The 24,205-nt window shown below is 54.1% G+C and overlaps 1 protein-coding gene across 6 annotated transcripts in view; it reads right to left on the bottom strand.

The window, feature by feature from the left end:
* Nucleotides 1–5,641: 5,641 nt before the first annotated feature.
* The window catches only part of LOC100348293 (phosphatidylinositol glycan anchor biosynthesis class G (EMM blood group)), a 34,001-nt gene continuing 15,437 nt past the window's right edge, over nucleotides 5,642–24,205 (bottom strand). The window contains exons 7-14 of one of the 6 annotated variants that reach the window (XR_011386167.2): nucleotides 22,848–23,065; nucleotides 22,251–22,532; nucleotides 20,035–20,489; nucleotides 16,982–17,173; nucleotides 13,491–13,800; nucleotides 12,845–13,013; nucleotides 11,315–11,516; nucleotides 5,642–5,956 (exon numbers count right to left, since the gene is read on the bottom strand). Coding sequence is in view for 4 of the 6 variants with exons in the window: in XM_051828300.3 (XP_051684260.3) it covers nucleotides 5,740–5,956; nucleotides 11,353–11,516; nucleotides 13,491–13,800; nucleotides 16,982–17,173; nucleotides 20,035–20,489; nucleotides 22,251–22,532; nucleotides 22,848–23,065 (1,838 nt within the window). In the remaining 2 variants the exon portion in view is untranslated. The remainder of the gene's footprint in view (nucleotides 5,957–11,314; nucleotides 11,517–12,844; nucleotides 13,014–13,490; nucleotides 13,801–16,981; nucleotides 17,174–20,034; nucleotides 20,490–22,250; nucleotides 22,533–22,847; nucleotides 23,066–24,205) is intronic. The other 5 variants (XR_016229709.1, XM_051828301.3, XM_051828300.3 and 2 more) reach the window with 5 other exon arrangements.

The following is a 24,205-nucleotide window of genomic DNA, read 5'->3' as shown; positions in this document are numbered from 1 at the left end:
CACCCGTGGAGTCTACAGAGCCCCAGTCGTAATCCAGTTTCTAAAAGTAGAAAGCAATACGCTGGTTGTAAAATGTATATGGAAACTCAAAGGGCCTAGAAGAGACAAAGCGATCTTGAAAAAGACAGCTGCAGGATTTGTACTGTGTCACATCAGAACTTAACCTGATGTACAGAAACCAGAACATCAAGTCAGTCCAGTCACATGGACAAAAGAACAGAGAGCCCAGACAGACACAACGAGAAAAGCAGAGTATTCTCAATGAAGAGAGTAAAAATAGATCAACGTCTACATGAGACAGAGACAGAGAGGAGGAAGAAAAGGGAAAAAAGAGCTCAGCTCCTACCTCACACCACACACAACTCCTACATCACACCATCACACAACTCCTGCCTCACCGCACACAACTCTACCTCACACCATATAAACTCCTACTTCATATCAAAACAACTACTAAATCACAACATACACATCTCCTATATCACAACACACACAACTCCTACCTCCCAAAATACACAACTCCTGCCTCACACCACACACAACTCCTACCTCCCAGCATATGTAACTCCTACCTCACACCACACACAACTCCTACCTCACACCATACACAACACCTACCTCACACAACACACAACTCCTACCTCACACCACACACAACTCCTGCCTCACACCACACACAACTCCTGCCTCCCAGCATATGTAACTCCTACCTCATACCTCTCAGCATATATAACTCCTACCTGACACAATACACAACTCCTACCTCACACCACTCACAACTCCTGCCTCACAGCATGCACAACTCCTACCTCACACCATCACACAACTCCTGCCTCACCACACACAACTCTACCTCACACCATATAAACTCCTACTTCATATCAAAACAACTACTAAATCACAACATACACATCTCCTATATCACAACACACACAACTCCTACCTCCCAAAATACACAACACCTACCTCACACCATCACACAACTCCTACCTCACACCACACACAACTCCTACCTCCCAGCATATGTAACTCCTACCTCATACCTCTCAGCATATATAACTCCTACCTGACACAATACACAACTCCTACCTCACACCACACACAACTCCTACCTTACACCACATACAACTCCTGCCTCACACCATACACAACACCTACCTCACACAACACACAACTCCTACCTCACACCACACACAACTCCTGCCTCACACCACACACAATTCCTACCTCACACCATCACAACTCCTGCCTCCCACCATACACAACTCCTACCTCATACCAAACATAACTCCCTCACAACACACACAACTCCTGCCTCCCAGCATATGTAACTCCTACCTCATACCTCTCAGCATATATAACTCCTACCTGACACAATACACAACTCCTACCTCACACCACTCACAACTCCTGCCTCACACCACATACAACTCCTGCCTCACACCATACACAACACCTACCTCACACAACACACAACTCCTACCTCACACCACACACAGCTCCTACCTCACACCACACCCAACCCCTATACCATTCCATACAGAACTCCTACCTCCCAGCATATACAACTCCATATCATAGCAAACACAACTCCTACATCAGACCAAACACTCATCAGTTTGAGGAGGCTCATAAATATAGAAACAAATTTAAAACTTAGAAAAATCCACAAAGTTGTAGAGAAAAAACAAAAACCAATAACCATAAAAGACATACTTGTTTATCAAAAGACACCATTGAAAATAGATAAACAAGGCACAGATGGGAGAAAACATTCACAGAAAAGTCGTGGCACAGAACTTAAAGAACTGTTATGGTTCCTATGGTAAAGATAAGAAGCCAGTTTACAAAAAGAGAAAGATACACAAATGGACGAGAAGCACACAGAGAAAGTTCTCAGTGACAAGCACCAGGAAAATGCACATTAAACTTGTGTAATACATGTGCTTCTCAGAAAAAATAAGATTAAAGACACAGGCGCTGGTTAGGCCATGGAGCAATAAAACAGTCACCCACTGCCAGGGAATAAGGGCTCGCTGCTGCGGCAGCTTCAACATCTACTTACTCCACAACCAGGACTTCCAATGCCAGGGATTTACGCTCGGCGTCAGAGCACATGCCCCCAGAAATCCTCAATTCTGACAGCCAAAACTGGGAAGAATCCCTTTGGCCAGCAGCAGAACGGATCAGACATTCAGGGAGCCGAGTGCACCATCTGCGGGGAACCCACTGGTCTTGCAACAAAATGGTGCACAGTACGTGGACCCACCCAGCTGCATTTCTAGATGGGCGACAGAGGTGAGCAGTACTCACGTCCAGAAAGACCATGATGGAGCTCTGTGAGAGCCGTAGTCTACACCTCGACAGAGGCAGGTCACACGGACATATCCCATTGTCAAAACTGCATCTCAAGAATGGACGCTGCACCTCAGTAACTGCCAGAGAGGTAACTGCAGGGGAGGGCTGGGAGGAAGCCCGCAGAAAGCCCAGCATTCAGACCGAGCTGAGTAACGGCTCCCTAGAGAGAATCAAGAATCCAGTCTCAGGAAAGGACAGTGTGACCAGCGTGGCCAGAGTCTACCTCGCAGAACACAACACACATCATAAATCACGATTGTTCCACAGAAAACTCGCCAAGTGGGAGAAGAAAGGAAGGCACCATCCTTCACAGCGGGGGTCAACAGACGGGCTAAAACAGAAACGCGTGTACATTTTGAAATTTAACATGATTCCAATCTCTTAACTTTTTTTTTTTAACTTTTATTTAATGAATATAAATTTCCAAAGTACGATTTATGGATTACAATGGCTTCCCCCACATACCGTCCCTCCCACCCACTACCCTCCCCTTTCCCACTCCCTCTCCCCTTCCATTCACATCAAGATTCATTTTCAATTATCTTAATATACAGAAGATCAGCTTAGTATACATTAAGTAAGGATTTCAACAGTTTGCTCCCACACAGAAACATAAAGTGAAAAATAATAGATGATTTTTTTTAAATGATGATGAAATCAGATCAGACCTATTGTCATGTTTAATCCCAGTGACAGTCAAGTTGGGAGTTGATAATTTCTTTTCTTTTTTTTTTTTTTTTACAGAGGATCAGTTTAGTATACATTAAGTAAAGATTTCAACAGTTTGCACCCCCATAGAAACACAAAGTGAAATATATTGTTTGAGTACTCGTTACAGCATTAAATCTCAATACACAGCACATTAAGGACAGAGATCCTACATGAGGAGTAAGTGCACAGTGACTCCTGTTGTTGACTTTACCAATTGACACTCCTGTAGTAGTCTCCCTATGCTCCAGTCATGACCAATCTCTTAACATTTTTAATCAATTCCCTTAATTTTATAGGATTATTTTATGAACTAATATTTATTATAATGATAAAACATTTATATAAAGCTTAGTGTTCCTTTGGTTTCATTTTGTTAACTTCAGACTCCAGATGATTGATCAATAGTGCAGTCGTAAATGTCACTGCTGCTCATCAAAGGGGAGATTCTAAATGTTTGAGTTTAGTTTCCTAATGCCTTTTAGATTACACAATTTTTCTGAATCAGAAGGTTTTTTTTTTTAAAGATTTATTTATTTATTTGAAAGAGTTACACAGAGAGAAGAGAGGCAGAGAGAGAGAGAGAGAGAGAGAGAGAGAGAGAAATAGAGAGGTCTTCCATCTGCTGGTTCATTCCCCAATTGGCTGCAACGACCGGAGCTGTGCTGATCCGAAGCCAGGATCCCACGTGGGTGCAGGGGCCCAAGGACTTGGGCCATCTTCTACTGCTTTCCCAGGCCATAGCAGAGGGCTGGATCAAAAATGGAGCAGCCGGGACTCTAACCGGCACCCATATAGGATGCCGACACTGCAGGCCAGGGCTTTAACCCGCTGCGCCACAGCTCTGCCCCTGAATCATAAGTTTTAAAAGCAACTGTTAGCACCTGAATGTGGGTCAAGGTCAGGCCCTGTCCACCTGGTGGTCACCGCCATACACAGCAGCAAAGAAAGTGCCCTTCTAGGATGTCCTTGCTGATGTCACTCAGCTGTAGCCTGGAGCATGAAAGGAGAGGTGCCTAAAGCTGCAACCCGCGTTTTAGCCTTGACTCCAGATCCAGCACTAGGAGGGAGTCCAGCTGGACTAGTCCCTGCCATTGCCAGGACACTACTGGATAAAATGGACAGAGGAGCTCATGGACCTTTGGATCTGGGTCTCTGGTGGGGGATGTTTCCTTGGAAATAAAGTGACACTGTCACTTCAAGAAGAAAGAAGCAACTCACAGAGTATGTTCTAAGAATCAGAAAGTGTAGGGTTTCATGCGTAGATCAAAGCTGTGGGAAACTTGTATCTGCTCCTGCAAGTGTCTTGCTAAGGACTTCTATTTTTTAAAGATTTATTTATTTATTTATGAGGCAGAGTTAGAGAGAGAGAGGGAGAGACAGACAGAAAGGTCCTGCTGGTTCACTCCCCAGATGGCCACAGTGGCAGGAGCTGAGCAAATCCTAAGCAAGGAGCCAGGAGCTTCTTCGGGGTCTCCCTGTGGGTGCAGGAGCCCAAGCACTTGGGCCGTCCTTTGCTGCTTTCCCAGGTGCATCAGCAGGGAGCTGGATCAGAAGTGAACATCTGGGACTTGAACCAGCACTGCAGGCAGAGGCTTAATCTTCCACACCACTGGCCCCCTTTCATACTTTTTGATGAGACTGATGATGTCACAGTCATTCCTGGTACTGATTAATGAACTGTCTACATTTGAAATCTATAGAACTCAGAGTCAGGATGGTGGGTTTCCACTCAAAAGGGCACAAACATTGATATACTTTGATTCTACATTGCAACCAATGTTTATTTTTTTTAAAGTCTTATTTTAAAAATAGCTTAGGTTGCACAGATAGTAGGGAGAATTCCAGGTACCCTTCACCCAGCTGTCCCCAGTGCTGCCACCTTACGTTCCCATCGTCCACGGTCAAGACCAGGCAAACGAGGGGCGCAGTCCATGAACCCAGGAAACCACCACAGGAGGGTTTCCCTGATTTTCACGCACACTCCTTCCTTCCTGTTCAACTATTGTTTAAGAAGCTATCATTTGTCAGGTTTTGGTGTTGGTACCAAAAAACAACATACAAAGTACTCAGAAAAGGAGATGAAAAAAACTCCTTCCTCTTCCAGCTGGGCGTGTGCAGGGGGCTGAGTTTTCTTACCACTCAGCCGATACAGGAGAGTGAATGTAGACTCCAGGTGTCCTCGAGAAAGTCAGACGCTACAGAGATTTGTGAAAACATCAAACACTCAGTATTTCTGTTTTGGAACTACTTATTTTTCTTAAAAATGGTCTATTAATATAGGTGAACATGTATCAGTATAAGCCACATTAACCCAAAGCCCGGTGGCCTTGGTGCTGAGCGAGGTGATCCTGGCAGCCTCCTCCCACGGAGCTCCCTGGCCTTCGCAACCCACAGCAAGACCGAAGCCAGAGCCACTTCACAGCCGACCGCCTCATCACTCGCCCAGAGGGGTGCTACCGCGACCGTCAAGGGCACTGCTGAGCACACAGAGCAGCCTTTCATTACTGTTTACAGTGAAACTAAGTTCAATCGTCAAAGAAATTGAGACTATTCACCGACTCCACAGCATTCCCCTCCTTTAAAAAATTTTAATTCTGCATTTGTTTGAACAGACTTTGACACTCAGAGCCACGACTGAGCAGCTGACTGGTTCCCTGCACCCATCTTTGTCTACGAGGCCGTGATGCTGGTTCGATCCATGGCTGTGAAGAAGGCGCAGACGGCAGCCGTCACGAGCAGGTGCATCCCCTCGTAGAGGAGCTTTGGAGAAAACACGCTCCATATAAACAAGTGGTAGCGCAGGGACGACACCAGGACGATGTACACAGCCACGGGGATGGAGCAGATCAGCGCGTAGCAGAAGCAGGCATGACTCAGCGCTGTGCCGCTGTCAATCAAAAGGAAGATGCGCATCAGTGTGTGCCCTCGCACGCCAGTGAGGCAAGAAACCCGGTAGCCCGTGCCCATGTGGCTTGTGACTGCGGAAACTCGCCAGGGGTGAGAGCACACCGCACCCTTCCTTCCACGTCCTCACACAGCGACTGGACACCACGCTGGGCTTTCCTGCAGCTGTCAGGAAGTGACAACTTCTGTCAGGAAAAAAACAGCAGAGTAGACAGAAGAGTTCCCCCGAAATGCTCCTAAAACCTAACTGGACATAAACGTGACTCAGGGGCTTTGCCAGAAATGTCGTCCCGGGGCCTCTCCTCCAGGGAAACCTGGACCTGCAGCCCGGGTGGGTGGAGCCTGCAATGCTCGCGGGCACCGTGGTGCCAAGGAGGCAGTTGCTGTGGGCGGCTCTAATTCTCTTCAGAGACCACAATCTGAGTTTGTGCAAAGTGCACAGCTACTCACTAACAACTTACATGCATGACATACTGTTTCACGTAAACAACGAATGCTCACCAAAGGCAAGGTACAAACACAGACTCCAGCCATGGGCTTCCTCCTCTCCATCTGGCCTGGGGACTGCACACCAGCACCCGATACTGAACTCATGGCGAGGAGCGGCATTCCTGAAGCCAGAGTCCCCCTGAGACCCTCCCAGACACCTCCCACACCACATCTGCATTTCTGACCAGTCACACGTGAGGGTGTGAGACACCTGGGAAAGCAGCAAAGGACGGCCCAAGTGCTTGGGCCCTGCACCCACAGAGGAGACCCCGAAGAAGCTCCTGGCTCCTTGCTTAGGATTTGCTCAGCTCCTGCCACTGTGGCCATTTGGGGAGTGAACCAGCAGGACCTTTCTGTCTGTCTCTCTCTCTCTCTCTCTAACTCTGCCTCATAAATAAATAAATAAATCTTTAAAAAATAGAAGTCCTTAGCAAGACACTTGCAGGAGCAGATACAAGTTTCCCACAGCTTTGATCTACGCATGAAACCCTACACTTTCTGATTCTTAGAACATACTCTGTGAGTTGCTTTTTTCTTCTTGAAGTGACACACCATGTCCGTGGCCTTGCCCCACCATCAGCCCACACCACATCCTGCCTGGCCCCACAGCGTGGCCTCAAGTGCTCACGGGTGACCTTTGCCGGCAGTGTGTGCCCACACCAGCGCTACAGGGTGCAGGGCTGACACAGGACGCAGGGCAGGGCTGCAGGGCCTGGACTCGGCAGTCCTCAGGCCTGTCGGCCAGGCCCCTCCTCCATGTGCCAGTCAGGATGTCCTTGAAAATGTCTCCTGCTTCAGTGTCCACTTTCCAGCCACGCACACCAAGAGCCACTGAGGGTGGCTGGCCCTAGTGGACAGCCTGAGCTGAGCCCTGCACAGCACCAGCAGGCCCTCACGGGCCCCTCCCTCCACAGCATGCACACAGATCTGCAGCCCGGGCATGCAGGTGGCACCAGGTTCTCCACTTTGCTTCTCTGGTACCCCACCGGCCTGTGGTTTCTGGGTTCAGATCCTCACACTGCACTGCTGGCCCTGACCTGGTAACTGAGCAGTGGGGAGCTGCACCCAGGGAGTTCCCTCATCCACTCAGGGCCCTGGTTCTGGCTGTTCATCTCCAGGGAGTAGAAGCAGGGGCTCTGCCGTGAGCCAGGGCAGACAGCACGTTGGCAGGTGGGGCTCTGATGAGGCACCACCCGCACCTGGCACCACCGCCGCACCCCTCACCATAGCAGCCAGCGGGCTTGCCAACTCCCCAGCCCCAGCGCGGGCAACCTGCCCACAGCTGCAAGTGCAACTCGGCGTTTTAGGCTTTAAAAATGGAGACAGAGGGAACCGTCACACAACGTTCTCCACCTGGTGAGCACGCCTTGGCTCACTTTCCACAAAATGCTTTGTTCTCTCTCCCAAGTACAAGTGGCTGTGGAGCAGAGAAGGGTGCTGGGCACACGAGAGACAAGTCCCTTCCCACCAAGGACGCGACTAAACTACGGGGTGAGGAGCCCACGGCTCCCCCTTTACTCAGCCACCAGCCTGGCAAGCCTGGGTGGTCTCAGTGGGAGTGGCCCCACTACACACACGGAAGGCTGTGTGCACCAGAGCAAAGCGGTTCTCCCTGCTCCCGAACTCTCTGGTCACTGGTGGCACGATGGACACTGAGAAGCACATCTGTGCCACTGGGACTCAGGCTGGAGAGTTCTTGGCCAAGGCCAGACAGCCATGAGTGCCTCTGAGTGTCCTTCACCGCAGGTGGGAAAACCGGGCAGGCATCCCACTGTTGCGCTCTGGGGGTACCCTCACCCCAGTCTCAGAAGCGCAGGTGCCCAGGCTGCTGCCGAACAGCAGGAAGCCTCTATCGGGGAGGACCAGATGCAGAGCAAAGAACAAGGAAGCTGGCCCTGTTACACACCCACACACACCCACACACACCCACACACACACACACAGAGCCTGGACCTGTTACACACACACCCACACACACCCACATACACACAGAGCCTGGACCTGTTACACACACACACACACACACCCACATACACACAGAGCCTGGCCCTGTTACACACACACACACACACACAGAGCCTGGACCTGTTACACACACACCCACACACACCCACATACACACAGAGCCTGGACCTGTTACACACACACACACACACACACACAGAGCCTGGACCTGTTACACACACACACACACACACACCCACATACACACAGAGCCTGGCCCTGTTACACACACCCCCCCCCACATACACACAGAGCCTGGACCTGTTACACACACACACACACACACACACACATACACACAGAGCCTGGACCTGTTACACACACACCCACACACACCCACATACACACAGAGCCTGGACCTGTTACACACACACACACACACACACACACAGAGCCTGGACCTGTTACACACACACACACACACACACACAGAGCCTGGACCTGTTACACACACACACACACACAGAGCCTGGACCTGTTACACACACACACACACACACACATACACACAGAGCCTGGACCTGTTACACACACACACACACACACACAGAGCCTGGACCTGTTACACACACACACACACACACACACACAGAGCCTGGACCTGTTACACACACACACAGAGCCTGGACCTGTTACACACACACACACACACACACACACGGAGCCTGGCCCTGTTACACACTCACACACACAGCCTGGCCCTGTTACACACACACACACCACACACACAGAGCCTGGCCCTGTTACACACACACACACAGCCTGGACCTGTTACACACACCCACACAGAGCCTGGACCTGTTACACACACACACACACACACACACAGCCTGGACCTGTTACACACACATACACCACACACACAGAGCCTGGACCTGTTACACACACACACACACACACACACGGAGCCTGGCCCTGTTACACACACACACACACACACAGCCTGGCCCTGTTACACACACACACACACACAGCCTGGCCCTGTTACACACACACCACACACACAGAGCCTGGCCCTGTTACACACACACACACACACACCCACATACACACAGAGCCTGGACCTGTTACACACACCCACACAGAGCCTAGACCTGTTACACACACACACACACCCCACACACAGAGCCTGGCCCTGTTACACACTCACACACACACACCACACACACACACGGAGCCTGAACCTGTCACACACACATGGAGCCTGGCCCTGTTACACACATCACACACACACAATCTTGGACTTGTTACACACACACACACAGAGCCTGGACCTGTTACACACACACACACACGGAGCCTGGCCCTGTTACACACACACAGCCTGGATCTGTTACACACACACACACACACACACACAGCCTGGATCTGTTACACACACACACACACACACACGGAGCTGGCCCTGTTACACACACACACACATACATATGGAACCTGGCCCTGTTACACACACACACACACACACGGAGCCTGGCCCTGTTACACACACACACACATACATATGGAACCTGGCCCTGTTACACACACACACACACACACAGAGCCTGGCCCTGTTACACACACCCCCCCCCACATACACACAGAGCCTGGCCCTGTTACACACACACACACACCCACACCCACACCCACACAGAGCCTGGACCTGTTACACACACACACACACAGCCTGGCCCTGTTACACACACACACACCCACATACACACAGAGCCTGGCCCTGTTACACACACACACACCCACACCCACACAGAGCTTGGACCTGTTACACACACACACACAGAGCCTGGCCCTGTTACACACACACACACACACACACACACACACATGTAGCCTGGCCGTTATATATACACACACACACAGGGAACCTGGCCCTGTTACACACACACACACACACACAGAGCCTGGCCCTGTTACACACACACACAGAGCCTGGCCCTGTAACACACATACACACGGAGACTGGCCCTGTTACACACACACACACACACACACACACACACAGCATGGGAGGAAACAGGGATGACTCTGGCATCTCCTGAGGAGACATCTGCCGGTGGCCCCGGGGAGGAGGGGCTTCCAGGAACAAGGGCCCAGGGCAGCAGAGCAGACACAGCCTGATGGGGACAGTGTCTCTGTGCTCAACCTCCATGCGCTGCACCCTCCCTGCTCCAGCTCCACACAGCACAGATGGCTCCAGCAGCGGCCTTTCAGCCCCAGGACACACACACCCTCCATTAGTGGCCTCCGAGCCCCAGGACACACACACCCTCCAGCAGCAGCCTCTGAGCCCCAGGACACACACACCCTGAAGCAGTGGCCTCCGAGCCCCAGGACACACACACCCTGCAGCAGCGGCCTCTGAGCCCCAGGACACACACACCCTGAAGCAGTGGCCTCTGAGCCCTAGGACACACACACCCTGCAGCAGTGGCCTCTCAGCCCCAGGACACACACACCCTCCAGCAGTGGCCTCCGAGCCCCAGGACACACACACCCTCCAGCAGTGGCCTCCGAGCCCCAGGACACACACACCCTCCAGCAGCGGCCTCTGAGCCCCAGGACACACACACTCTGCCAGCTGCCCTCAGGGCTGCTTCTCTCCAGCATGGTTTCCTGAGGCTCCAGCTGTGTCTCTCGTCTTCCTATCTCAGACGGGCAGAACTACCCAGCCCTCACCCCCTGCCAGCCTGGCCCCGAATGCCACAAAAACATGGGGAGGCAGGGGAGGGGTTTCGCTGCCTGTGCTGGTGTGGACTGGGAGACCCTCAGGTCTGCATCAGGCTTGTTCCTTCTTCCTGGAAAGCAGGGCAATCAGCGAGAAGATGGCTGGCCCTCAGCGCTCAGGCACCTGCCGTGAGACTGTGCTGGGATCTGTGAGGGTTTCACCTGCTTCTCTCCGAGCTCAGGAAGTGCACCAAGTGGCAGGCCCACAGCAGGGGCCCCACGTATGTTGCAAATGCCGTCAGGAGCATGGCTGGGGTTTCCACGTATGCATCGAAGCCCACGAAGCCTGCAGAGATGTCCACTGTGGCGATGTTGTTGGAGTTGCCCTGGAACACAGAACACGGCCGCCTGGGTCTCAGGGCACAGCACTGTGTGGACACACAGCCACAGGAGCCACAGGCCGTGCTGAGAGCCAGCCTCCCGGCCACTCCTCCAGGTCCCCAGGCCAGCCATGGGTGAGTTGTATGTCCATCTGCCTGGGTCACTGCAGGCCTGGGAGGATCAGATGAGGTGACACAAGTGTTGGCTCTTCTCAAGAGCTGCCCACCTTCAGCGTGCTGACCGATCACGGCACAGGGACCTCCCCAAGGAGCCCGACCGAGAACTGCTAGCTCCAGGAGGCACAGCTTCCCTGCCCAGCTGTGGCAGCAGACACCGAGGAGGGGTACAAATGGAGCTCGGTCACTTGTTTACGTGTCATCCCTGCGAGCACTGTCGCTGAGACTGGTCAGTGACTGGCCCTGGGACGTGTCCACGTGGCACACCCTTGTGGGAGGTGTGGTACCTGAGGAAAGGGTCTCCCAGGGTTCTGTCTCCCTCTCATGGAGCCAGACAATTCTGGCTCGGCAGCACCCGCGGGCCCAGGGAGTCGCCATGCTGTGCTGTGTCCCCTCCACACTCACCCCTCGCCCAAGCCCTCTGACGGACTGGCACTAAGTGACTCCCCTGAAACCCACTTTCCTTTGTGCCACCCCTGGGATCTCCCAGGCTTAGAAGCCACCCCCCCACCCGCCCCGTCCTGCCCCGAGGGAGACCGAGGAGGAAACACAGAGGCAGCAGTGGGCGTGGAGTAGGGGGAGGGCAGAACCTCAAGCCTACAGGAAGCGGGTCTGATGGCCCCGGGCAGGCTCGGCCAAGCAGAGGGGGACGGCCACGTGGCTCCAGCAGCTCAGAGGGTCCAGTCTCGCTCTGGGACAGACACTCAGCACTCAGAATGGTGCCTGAGGCAGCAGCACCATTTTGTGGGGTTGTGTGCATGGCCATCTTGGGGCATCCCACGCTGCCCAGTGCTTCTCCCCGGGGCCACTGTGGAACCTGGGCCACACCCTCCCAAGGAGCCAGGGGAACGCCAGAGGCTGCTTTTAACCCAGGTCACAGCAACTCCCGAAAGGACGGTCTCTGTGCTGTCTCCAGAGATCAGGAAACTGAGGCACTGGCAAGTGCTGGACAGCAGGGCCCAACCTTGCAGCCACCGGCAGTGCTCTCTGTGCCTCGAACCCTCAACAGCAGGCTGAGTGGGTGAGGACAGCCAGGAAGCAGCAGCCAGGCTGAGCCTGGTGGGTCAGGTGAACAGAGCGCTTTGGGATTTCTCTCGCTTCACCCTCACCACGCTGGGCTCCAGGGTCAGAGGGACACACAGAGAAGAACCATGCACCTGTGGGCTGCTGCGAGGGTCAGGCCAGGGGCACAGGAAGCCAGCAGAGGAGGAGACAGGGACAGGGAGGAGGCCGATCTGTCTGGACACATGGAGCTGGACACGCCTTCCGGGGACTGGATGGAGGAGGGGTAGACACGGATGCGCCCAGAAGAAATGCAGACCCTCACTGCAGGGAAGAGAAAGTGCGACCGAGTCGGCTGGTAGGTGCTGCACTGCTACAGGACCTGGCCCCACTCCTGGGCGCCAGGCCTGCCCCTGCCCAGCTGCTGTTCTAGCCACGCCTGCCGGAGAGGGGCCTGGGCTTGTCTGCGAGGGGTCTCTGACGAGATGGTCCCTGTAGGGACGGCCCACTTACTGTGGCTCAGGGAGCACATCTGTCACACAGAGCAAATGGAAAGCAGGTGCACCCCTTCACTGCTTCGTGTAGACAAATCCAGTGTCCCACACACCCATGCCTCCACGCTCTGGTGACCGACTGCACCTTCTCCTACAAAGCACACACGACATTAACCAAGCCAGACTGACGGTTCTTTCAACAAACAAGTATATTTCCTGACTTGAGAAATTTTCTCCAAGAAAAACCAAAAGATCAGACACCTACGAAGTTCACCGCCTTCCACCCAGGACGCCAATGCAAACCTACCTGAAAATAGAAGAAGGCTTGACCGAACCAGTAGTGCATGACAGTGATCTCGGCGGTGCTGTGTCGCAGCGGCTTCCAGATGAACGAGGTCATGACCATCTGGATCAGGAGGCTGGACGCTAACACTGGAAGATTATGTGGCCTGGAGAGCAACGCCGCCAGAAGAACCAGGCCACTAAATATCTCCCACAAACCCACAGTCTTGGTTTTGAAGTCTGCAGCCAGGACTTGAGATTTAAGTAAGTCTTTGGTGCCCGTGAACAGAATGCCAAGGACAAAGACATAAACAAAACGGGCTTCAATGATACCCCTAAAAAAAAAAAAAACAAAAGAAGTTAGATATGTTAGCTAGAGAAACTGACCCACACATTTTCCCATGAAAAACATGTAAACCTAAGAAATACACGACTGTGCCGGTGCACCCAGCCCAGGCAGCTCTGCAGGCGGGCGTGCCTGTCTCTGCACAGCACCTGCAAAGCCAACAGGCACTTCCCGGTGGGCACCTTCTTGACAGAAATAAATCCTTGTCTGGCTGCACACAGGAGTCATTCCCTTGTGGCATGCCGGGAAAACTGCCCACCGGCTTTGCATAGCGGCTGTGAAAAGCCACCGCCCCAGAAGACCCAACTTTATCAGGGATTTCCCCACGTTCCTGAATGCCACCTGTGCAACTCAGTGTGCTCGGGACGGAGCAGACTGAAACACGGGCTGGCGCATTTATCCGTATGCACGTGCAGTCATATCGGGGTCCAGACCCCCAGTCTGCACTCTGCTATTTGGGACAAGCTAATTGACACGTCTGACACTTGGCTTCAGCATTTGCAAAGAGAAACGGATTTTTTACCACACACACCCTAGTGCTAGGAATTCACCAAGGGAAGTCTGACACTCAGCACTCGCTCAGCAGTGTCAGGACTACTGACTAGTGACCTGACTAGTACAGTCAGGTACCCGAGCACTGCACCTGGAGTTACGTGTCACGGAAACAGGTGTGACACCACACTAGGGTGTGCAGTCAGGTACCCGAGCACTGCACCTGGAGTTACGTGTCACGGAAACAGGTGTGACACCGCACTAGGGTGTGCAGTCAGGTACCCGAGCACTGCACCTGGAGTTACGTGTCACGGAAACAGGTGTGACACCGCACTAGGGTGTGCAGTCAGGTACCCGAGCACTGCACCTGGAGTTACGTGTCACGGAAACAGGTGTGACACCGCACTAGGGTGTGCAGTCAGGTACCCGAGCACTGCACCTGGAGTTACGTGTCACGGAAACAGGTGTGACACCGCACTAGGGTGTGCAGTCAGGTACCCGAGCACTGCACCTGGAGTTACGTGTCACGGAAACAGGTGTGACACCGCACTAGGGTGTGCAGTCAGGTACCCGAGCACTGCACCTGGAGTTCTTGTCACGGAAACAGGTGTGACACCACACTAGGGTGTGCAGTCAGGTACCCGAGCACTGCACCTGGAGTTACGTGTCACGGAAACAGGTGTGACACCGCACTAGGGTGTGCAGTCAGGTACCCGAGCACTGCACCTGGAGTTACGTGTCACGGAAACAGGTGTGACACCGCACTAGGGAACTGCACCTTATGAAGCACACATACCCCCAAAACATAGAATCTTAAATTGATTTTGTAAACAAAATATTTTATATCTACTGGAAAAGCTCCTCATTTAAAACAGTGCTAAGTAAATAAGTTTAAATAAATTGTCATCATAATAATATATTTGTTTCGAAAAACTGAATTGTCTTATATCAGATTCCATAGAAAAGGTTATTCACTTAAAAAAAATTCCCCTTTTTAGTGCAAACAGTGAACATTGCATGCCCTGCGCCCGGAGGCATGGCCCTGGCTGAGGAGCGAGGGTCAGGTACCTGCAGTGCCATAGGTCAAGGTGTGCACTTACGGGACAGCTAATGGCATCCCCACGCAAGTTCAAAGAAGGGAGACGTCCCAGAGAAGGACATGGAGTGGGCTGTACCCAGAAGGGAGGGGAGGGCAGGTCAGGGGTGGACAAGAGGGGCCATCGTGAGATGCTGTGGCCGGGGGTGAGATGTCTCGGCTGGCTATCCTCCTCACCTGAAGCACCCAAGCCTGTACGTGCCCACCCAGCACCACCCCGCTCGACACCCATTCCAGCCAAGCCTGGGCTCTGTGGGAGAAGAGAGAAGGGGCTGAATGCAAAGGACTTTAGGATCCTGGATGACTCTGGTCACAGCAGACCTGGAGCCAGGATGATCTTCAAGGTCAGGACAGATGGGCAGGAGGAAGGTGAACCAGCCAGAGCACATTGAAGGAAGACATTTTGAAAGTGATGATTAAAGTCTTGCAACACATGATGCTGAAGTTAGGTGTAAGGATCTGAGAGGAAATGAGGCACTGATGTTACACTGCACCGTGAGACACAAACACCCACAAACACGATGCCAGCCCTGACACCTGCCCAAAGTCTGACTGTGACGTCAAAAGCCCCTGTCTCCAAAGAGCACCCCAACTCCTGCAGCTGCTCCAGCTGGCCTCCCTGCCCAGAGACAGTTCACTCAGACCCCCCACTGCCCGTGCTGGTCAGCAGACACTTCCAGGTGAGCCCTTTGTGCTCCTAGCCACCCACACAGCCTGGTCACAGCCCCTTAGTCTGGTAAGAAAAGTAATCCTTGTTAATTCTAGACATCAGCAAGGTGTAAAAATGGTAAAACAGGAAGACTACAGCAACCAGCATTTTAGTATTCAGTCTTTGTTATCAACATAAAAAAGCACACCCGGTAAGCTGAGGTCACTCGCAAAACACACTGCCCAGCAGCAGCCTGCTCCCGTATAATGCTGTAACACAGCTGAGTGCAACAGCCCGACGGCTGGAACATCACCCTTGTATTCTTTGCATCTGTGAGGGATACCTCAGTGAGCACGCCTGTGCCCCAAACCCAGGCCACCCCTCCACTGTGCTCTTGAGACACACGAAGAGTGGCAGCGCGGGTGGCATGGGGTCAGCCACACTTTACACGTGGCCTTCCAGCTGGCCTCCAGGCACCCCACCCCTCCGGATGGCAGTGGACCTGCCTCACCACATCACCATTCCGATGGGGAAGTGTCCGTGATGGAGCCTCTGGAATCTACTGGCATGGGCTCCAGCCCCCCCAGGAGCCTGCTGGAGTTTCGGGGACACAGAGCTCTCGGGTTTCATCTCCCGGCTGCTGGGCACAGCAGCAGCAGCACCTCACGACTGCAGTTGCACCTGCCCTGGGCAAAACCCAATCCCAGCAGCTGCACATTGCTGCTAAGACACCAGTCCACACCCCAGCTGTCCTGTGCTCCATCCTGAGGTTTTATTTGGAAGCAATTTGTCTTCCTTACAAACCAGAGACTGCTGACAAAACTGCCAACTGGGGTTCTCTTGGGTTCTAGCAGCTGTTGGTGGAAAATTTGTGAGTACTGAAAACAGCGGAATACACGGAAGAGCAGAACCCCGTGTCTGCAGCGCACTTACTTAGAAATGTCTCTGCTGTCTGGTCGCCACGGGAACAGCACGTTTCCAACAGCCACCCTGTAGCAGTAGACGCCCAGCAGCCCGAGTGCCAGGGCCCCCTTGGATACGGGGGAGCAGCCCCTCTGGGCCAGCACGAAAACCACAAGGAGGGAAAGGGCGGCCAGGGCAGACAGCTCAGCTTTGTGGTCAGAGCTGCAAAAGATGGAAAAAGCAGTCACCACCAAGTGGAGGCAGGGCTCCAGGGAGTCTGCACCAAGTGTCCTGGAAGAACCAGACTAAAACTGGGGGTCAGCTTGTGCAGCGGTGGGTTAAGCCACACTGGTGACATCCCACACTGAGCGCCAGTTCCAGTCCCGGCTGCTCTACTTCCGATCCAGCTCCCTGCTAACGCACGTGGGAAGGCAACTGATGACAGCCCAAGAGCTTGAGTCCCTGCCAATTACACATGGGAGACCCGGATGGAATTCCAGGCTCCCGACTTTGGCCTGGCCCAACCCTAGCCTTGTGGCCACTGGGGAAGTAAACCAGTAGATGGAAGAGCTAGCTGTTTCTCCCATTCTCTGTCACTCTGCCTTTCAAATAAATTAATTAATCTTTTTTCTTAAGCTGTATGAGAAGTAGTTGGTTTTCTTGAAAAAAAAAATTGTTGGTTATTTAAATTCAAAGGTCTTTTTAAATTTTGTTTATTTATTTTGAGAGACAGACAGCTTCCACCCACAGGTTCGCCCCCTAAATGCCCACAATGGGCCAGGCAGAAGACAGGAGCTGGGAACTCAAACAAGGTCTCCTGAGTGGCGGCAGGGAACAAGTACTTGAGCCATCATGAGCTGCCTCCTGGGGTGCACATTAGCAGGAAGGTCAAGTCAGGAGCTGCAGCCAGGTACTCAAGTCAGGTACTGTGATACGGGATGGGGTGTCTTAACTACTGGTTAAATGCCTGTCCCAAAGGTTCTTAAAGCGTGGCAGATGTCAACCTGAACCCTCCCTGCCTGCCCACAGGTGGCCCCACTCCTGGCTCCAAAAGACTCTCGTCCCTCTGCCGCCCTCTTCTGGGAGAGCCTGGTATCCCCCAGGGTACACCCTGCTCACCAGGATACTCTGAGACCTCTAGGCCCCTATCCGCTGCCACTGCCCCCAGCCCTAGGGGAGGAGGGTGCAGGAGCTGCTGGCTCCTCCCAGTGCCAAGCTCAGCACAGCTCCCAAGGGCAGGCTACACAGCCATAGTTGCTAAACAGGTGAGCAGACAGTCTGGCAGGGCACACACGTGCAACAGCTGCTTCAGAGAGTGCAGAGGGAGGGCCGGCGCTGTGGTGCAGCAGGCTAATGCCTTGGCATGACATGCCGGCATCCCATATGGGCACCGGTTCGAGACCTGGCCGCTCCACTTCCCATTCAGCTCTCTACTATGGCCTGGGAAAGCAGTGGAAGATGGCCCAAGTCCTTGGGCCCCTGCACCCGTGTGGGAGACCCAAAAGAAGCTCCTGGCTCCTGCCTTCAGATCGGCACAGCTCTGGCCGTTGCAGCCACCTGGGGAGTGAACCAACAGATGGAAGACTCTCTCTCTCTGCAACTCTTTCAAATAAATAAATAAATCTTTAAAAAAGAAAATGCAGAGGGAGATGTGGCCAGCATGGGATGGAGGAGCCAGGATGAAGGGCCCTCAGCCTGGGCGGGTCTGCCGGTGCCTGCCTGCTATTGCTCTGTACATCAAACTTAACTTTTATGCCACAGTGGGAAAGGAAAGCAGAGAGGCAGGCCACAACCTTCCAAGGACTGACAGTCACCGGGAGGAACGAAGGCACAGCCTCTTTACAGACTGACTGGAATCACGCAGGGTGCAGGAGCGTCCAGGGGAGCAGGAGGCAGCACGGCCACGCCCCAGAGGACACGATGGGCACGCATGCCTGCACACTTTCTCCTCACGTTTCCACTTTCTGCAGAAATAGGGCGTCCATGCTGTTCTGATTCCTGGAGCTCCCTAACACCTAGGATGGCCACACATGGCCTCTCACAGGGACTGGGACAGGCATTTGGCCTGGCAGCTGGGATACCTGTGTCCCACACTGGGGACCCTGGGTTCCATTCCTGGCCCTGCTTTCCAATTCCAGCTTCTTGCCCATGCAGACCGTGGGAGGTGGAGGTGACAGTTCAAGTCACTGGGTCCCTGTCACCCATATGGGAGACCTGGATAGAGTTCCGGACACTGTGGGCATCTGGGGAGTGAACTATCAGATGGGAGCTCCGCTGATCTCTCAGAAAAGAGGAAACAAAGCATTCAGAGTGGACTGACTGATGTCCTGTCTCCAAGGCTGCTGTGCAGGCTCCCTGGGGTAAGCGGGGTTACCAAGGCTGTGCCAAGTCAGTCAGCCCCTCGGAGAAATTTCCCACAAGAACGACTTGGTCAGAGGAATTCCTAAGTCGCAGCTTCCAACGTGCAGGATTCTTCGGCAAAGGCCGTGCCAGTGACCCACCGAGGCTGGGTGTTATCACAGCTCTCCCCCTAATAGTCACAGGATCACGCCTCGTCACTGAACTTGTTATGGCTCCTTCTGCTGTTCCTGTTTCACTTTGGCTTCAACAATTACAAGCTAGAACAGAGAGCAGCCCCCTCAAAGCCTCCCTGTTAACACGCTGTGCTTTCTACTGGGCTTCCGGCCACTGGTGAAGGCTCCCGGCGACTGGCAATCACCCCAGGGTCCTGCCCCTTCCAGGATGGAGGGAAGAAGGAGGAGGAGAGGAGAAAGGCGGGACGCAGAGGGCGCGGCTGCTCCACCTCCCCCCTGCACACAGCGCCCCTTGGAGCAGCGCCGTGGGATCAGGCAGTGAGGGCACAGGGAGTGATGATGGGGCACAGAACCTGGGGTCAGGCAGCCCAGAGCAGGGGCCGTGGCAGGCACTGAACTGCGTCCTTACACACAGATTTTCAATCCAACAGTTTCAGTAAATCAGCACTGATAAATCAAACCTAACAAGCCTCAGAATCAATTCACTTCCAACACTGATTCATCAGCTAGGGTCTATTTTCTCATTTCTCTACGGCCTTGTGCTCCCACCTGGTCAGCCAGTGGCCAAGGTCCGGCAGGTGGGCCCACTGCACCCCGGTCTGGTTCAGGGAGCGCAGCAGCCGGCAGCAGGCCAGGATCAGCCATGGGCTCGCCAGCACCATCCACCTCTGGCGGCCTCCAGGCACCGCTGAGGGGAGGCGCCTCTTACATACTCTGTCTGGCCTGGGCACGCAGTAGCCCCCTGAGTCCTGCAGCGCTGGGGCAGCACAGTCCAAGCCCTGCTCCACGGGGAAGCGACGAGGAGGCTCATCACCATCGTCCAGGAAGTAGTTTCTGCAGATTTCCTGAGTCAGGGCTAGACACAGAGTGTTGATGAGAAAGTACCAGGTCTGGTGCTCCTCCTCCACGAAGCTGCTGCCACCCAGACTCAAGACGTGGCCCAGTGTCCCACAGACGATGAGAAGCTCCAACTCCGACCACTTTGAGTGAGGCCGGGCAGGATTCTGTAAAAGGAAAACCGCGGAAAGTCCCATGCATGCTGCTGCATGGGCTTCCTTGTGGAAGATAGCTGCTGCGCTCGCCGGCCATGGTCCCTCCCCGCCCGGAACAGTCCCTTCTGCCAGCGTGCGACAGCCTTTCTCCTGGGCCAGGCCCGGGGCAATCGAGACACCCTCACCCCAGCCAGCACCCTGGACTCTGGGTCCCAAGTGGGGTGGTGGCTGGGCCCTGTGAGCTGTGACCACCCAGAGGTTCTGGGGCCCAGCCCTCGTGCCTCCCAGTCCTCAGCTGCCAGCTCTTGCTGCTGGAAACCAGATTCCTGACGTTCCACCGAGCCAGACATCTCACTTCTGCACGAGTTCCCGAAAAAATGACTCATTTTGTTAAAATGACAAAGTTGGTAGCACAGCACTACCTCTTAAATATACTAACTTAAAACATTTAAAAATTGAAGATGAGGGAGTCGGTGTTGTGACAGAGTGGGTCAAGCCACCATCTTCAGTGTTGGCATCCCATAGAGGTGCTGGTTTGAGTCCTGGCTGCTCCACTTCCATTCCGGCTCCCTACTAATGTGCCTGGGAGAGTCACAGAGGATGGTCCAAGTGTTGGGCCCTTGCACCTGCGTGGGAGACCACATGGAGCCCCAGGTTTTGGCCTGGCCCAGCCCCAATCATTGCAGTTGTTTGGGGAATGAACCAGAAGATGGAAGATCTCTGTCTCTCCATTCCTTTAACTCTGACTTTCAAATAAATAAATCTTTAAAAAACAAAGATGAGGACTCAAAGACTGTAATTTATCCTTTCAATACTATTTACTGGGGCCGGTGCTGTGGCACAGCTGGTAAAGCTGCCGCCTGTGGTTTCGGCATCTCATGTGGGTGCCGGTTTGAGTCCTGGCTGCTCTACTTCCGATCCAGTTCTCTGCTATGGCCTGGGAAAGCAGTAGAAGATGGCCCAAGTGCTTGAGCCCCTGCACCCGCGTGGGAGTCCTGGAGGAAGCTTCTGGCTCCTGGCTTCAGATCAGTGCAGCTCCAGCCGTTGCAGTCATTTGGGGAGTGAACCAGTGGATGGAGGACCTCTCTCTCTCTGTCTCTCTTTCTACCTCTTTGTAACTCTGCCTTTCAAATAAATAAATAATTCTAAAAAAAAAAAAAAAAAAAAAAAAACCTATTTACTGTGTGCCATGAGGTACAAGAGAGAGATCATGGACCTCGCAGATGCCAAGAGTGACCCAGGTTCTACAGAAACTCACGGCCCACAGACACGAAAGGCACCCTGAGGGCCCTGTGCTGAGAGTGGTGAGAGAGGCGGCCCCAGTCCCTCCAGCCCAGGGTCCGGGCACGTGCACCCAGCTGTGGCCTCTTCCTCGCTGCCCCGCCTCTACCACCAAGCTGAGGACTGGGAGCCAGTGGACACGCTGGGCCTGCGACAGCTGCACTGCAGGAGGCACAACCGATGAGCAGGGCGTCGAGCCTCCTCCAGCCTCTGGAGTGTCCACCGCTGACTCGTATCTCAGTCCTGAGGCAGGGGGTCCAGGACTGCCCTGTCACTGCTGCGGGAGCCCCGTCTTCCACGCCCCCAACGTCACAGACCTGCAGCCAGCACCGGAGGCCCCTCCCCGCCGCACCCTTTGCTTTGTGTGTCCTTCAGCACCCCGCCAGCACCGCGTCTGGCACGCACCAGGAGTTCAACCACGACATGACGAAGGAAATGACAGAAACCAGGAAGACCGGGCGGTCCTCCCAGGACCAGCCGCACGCCCCGTACCTTCCTCAGGAGGCTTCTGGCACGGCACATCTTGGCAAGAGCAGACACAGCTGCGCAGAGCAGAGCAGAGAGCAGCAGCATCACTCCGCCTGCCGCCGGCCACGAGAGGCTGCAAAAGTAGCAGGAGCTCTCGGTCGAGGTGCACACGATGACGTGAATGGCCCACAGAACCAGGAAGGTCAAATAGAAGAGCAGAGAGAACGCGGGCGACAGCAGAGGAACTTCGAGCTCGGCCTCTGTGCGCAGCGCCTGTGGGGTACTCAGGAGGAGCAGGGCAAGCACCTGGAACAGAGAATCCACAGAGCCCGCGCTCACAGCAGGCTCACCTCCTGGCCCCGGGCGGGCCGCTCAGTGGAAAGCAAACTCGGTCACGGACTATCCCCACCATCTGCCGGAGTGCACAGCCGGGCTTTCCGATCACCCACAGCAACGCTGGGGGCAGGCACTTGATGACTGACAATACCGTGTGTACCAGGACACACTTAAGAGTTAGGGAAACTCATCTAGTGACACCGGTGGGTGCCACTGCTATTTTATACCTTAACACCTGGGTGAGTCATCCGACCAATCTGAGCCATGACAACACAGTCGCCGTACCTCCAGAACCATGATGGTCCCTACCACCATGGAGTAGACGTCGTACTGGGCCACCTGTGTGCTCAGGGACACACTCAGCGTCCTCAGCGCATCCAGGTACTGCCTGATGACCTTGGTCCCCAGGTTGACGAGCACTTCTGAGCGGTTCTCCTCCAGGTACAGCCTCACCCAGTTCCCGTGCAGCCTTTCTGACATTTTGAACTGCTCAAATCCAGGATCTATTGAGAAAACAGAAGGATTACAGACCCACCTACCCACAGGCCTACACACACCTAATCTCAAAGTATCCAGGGATCTGCATGACACTGCGTGGCCTTCCTTTTCAGGACGGTACCTGATGCAGACAACTCAGGAAAACCACATGGCCCAAGGACGTGTGTCTGCCCCTGCGGACGCTGCCTGGACCGGGGTCAGCAAGACCCACAGCCCCAGGCCGGGTTGCCTCCTCTGCCTCCCTCAGCCGGTCCCACCTCCTCCCCTCTTCTTTCTGCCCTTTTCTCCTTCAATGTGCAATATAAAGACAATCCTGAAATGCACACCAGCTGACCCGTGGTTCTGCAGGACCCTCGTCACACAGCACGTGTGGGGACCAGGCAGCTGACCCGTGTTCTGCAGGACCCTCGTCACACAGCACGTGTGGGGACCAGGCAGCTGACCTGTGTTCTGCAGGACCCTCGTCACACAGCACGTGTGGGGACCAGGCAGCTGACCCGTGTTCTGCAGGACCCTCGTCACACAGCACGTGTGGGGACCAGGCAGCTGACCCGTGTTCTGCAGGACCCTCGTCACACAGCACGTGTGGGGACCAGGCAGGCAGAGGCCTGAGCCCTCATGCAGGGTGGAACCTTCCGCCCTCACACTGACCCCACCCATTCTGCAGCCTGGGCTCCCTTCATGAGTTTGCCGGCGCCTCCCTGCTCACGACGGCTGAGGTCGCTCACGCTCTGCTTCTGCATCAGCCTGCCTTGCCGCCGCCGCCCTCTTAGCTGATGGTGGCCAATGTCCCTCCTTTCCAAGGCTGGCTGCTCTGGGCATCTTAGCCCAGACCACACTCATTGTGGCTAGACTGGTCTGCAAACCAACAACTTCCTTCCCCAACCTCCTGGTATTTCAAGTGCACTTCCTGCGCCAGTGGGGCTGCGGCAAGGGTGGGCTCAGTGGTGTCTATCTGCAGCCTCCTCGCCCCTCCTGACAGCTCTGACCAGGGACACTGTTAGCAGGCCCAGGCCTCCCCATCACGCAAGGACAGACCATGGAAGCCACGCCAGCTGCTGGGCGCTAAGGGACTGTAAGGGAGCATCAGTGGCCAGCAGCCCTCCAAGTAGCTCATTCACTTCATCTCCCTGATGATCCCGAGA

The sequence above is a fragment of the Oryctolagus cuniculus genome, chromosome 2 (assembly GCF_051225735.1).
Source record: "Oryctolagus cuniculus isolate XC-2025 breed Fujian yellow rabbit chromosome 2, ASM5122573v1, whole genome shotgun sequence".
NCBI lineage: Eukaryota > Metazoa > Chordata > Mammalia > Lagomorpha > Leporidae > Oryctolagus > Oryctolagus cuniculus.
The sequence above is the reverse complement of the archived record's forward strand: the minus strand, read 5'-3'. Positions and strand labels throughout refer to the sequence as shown.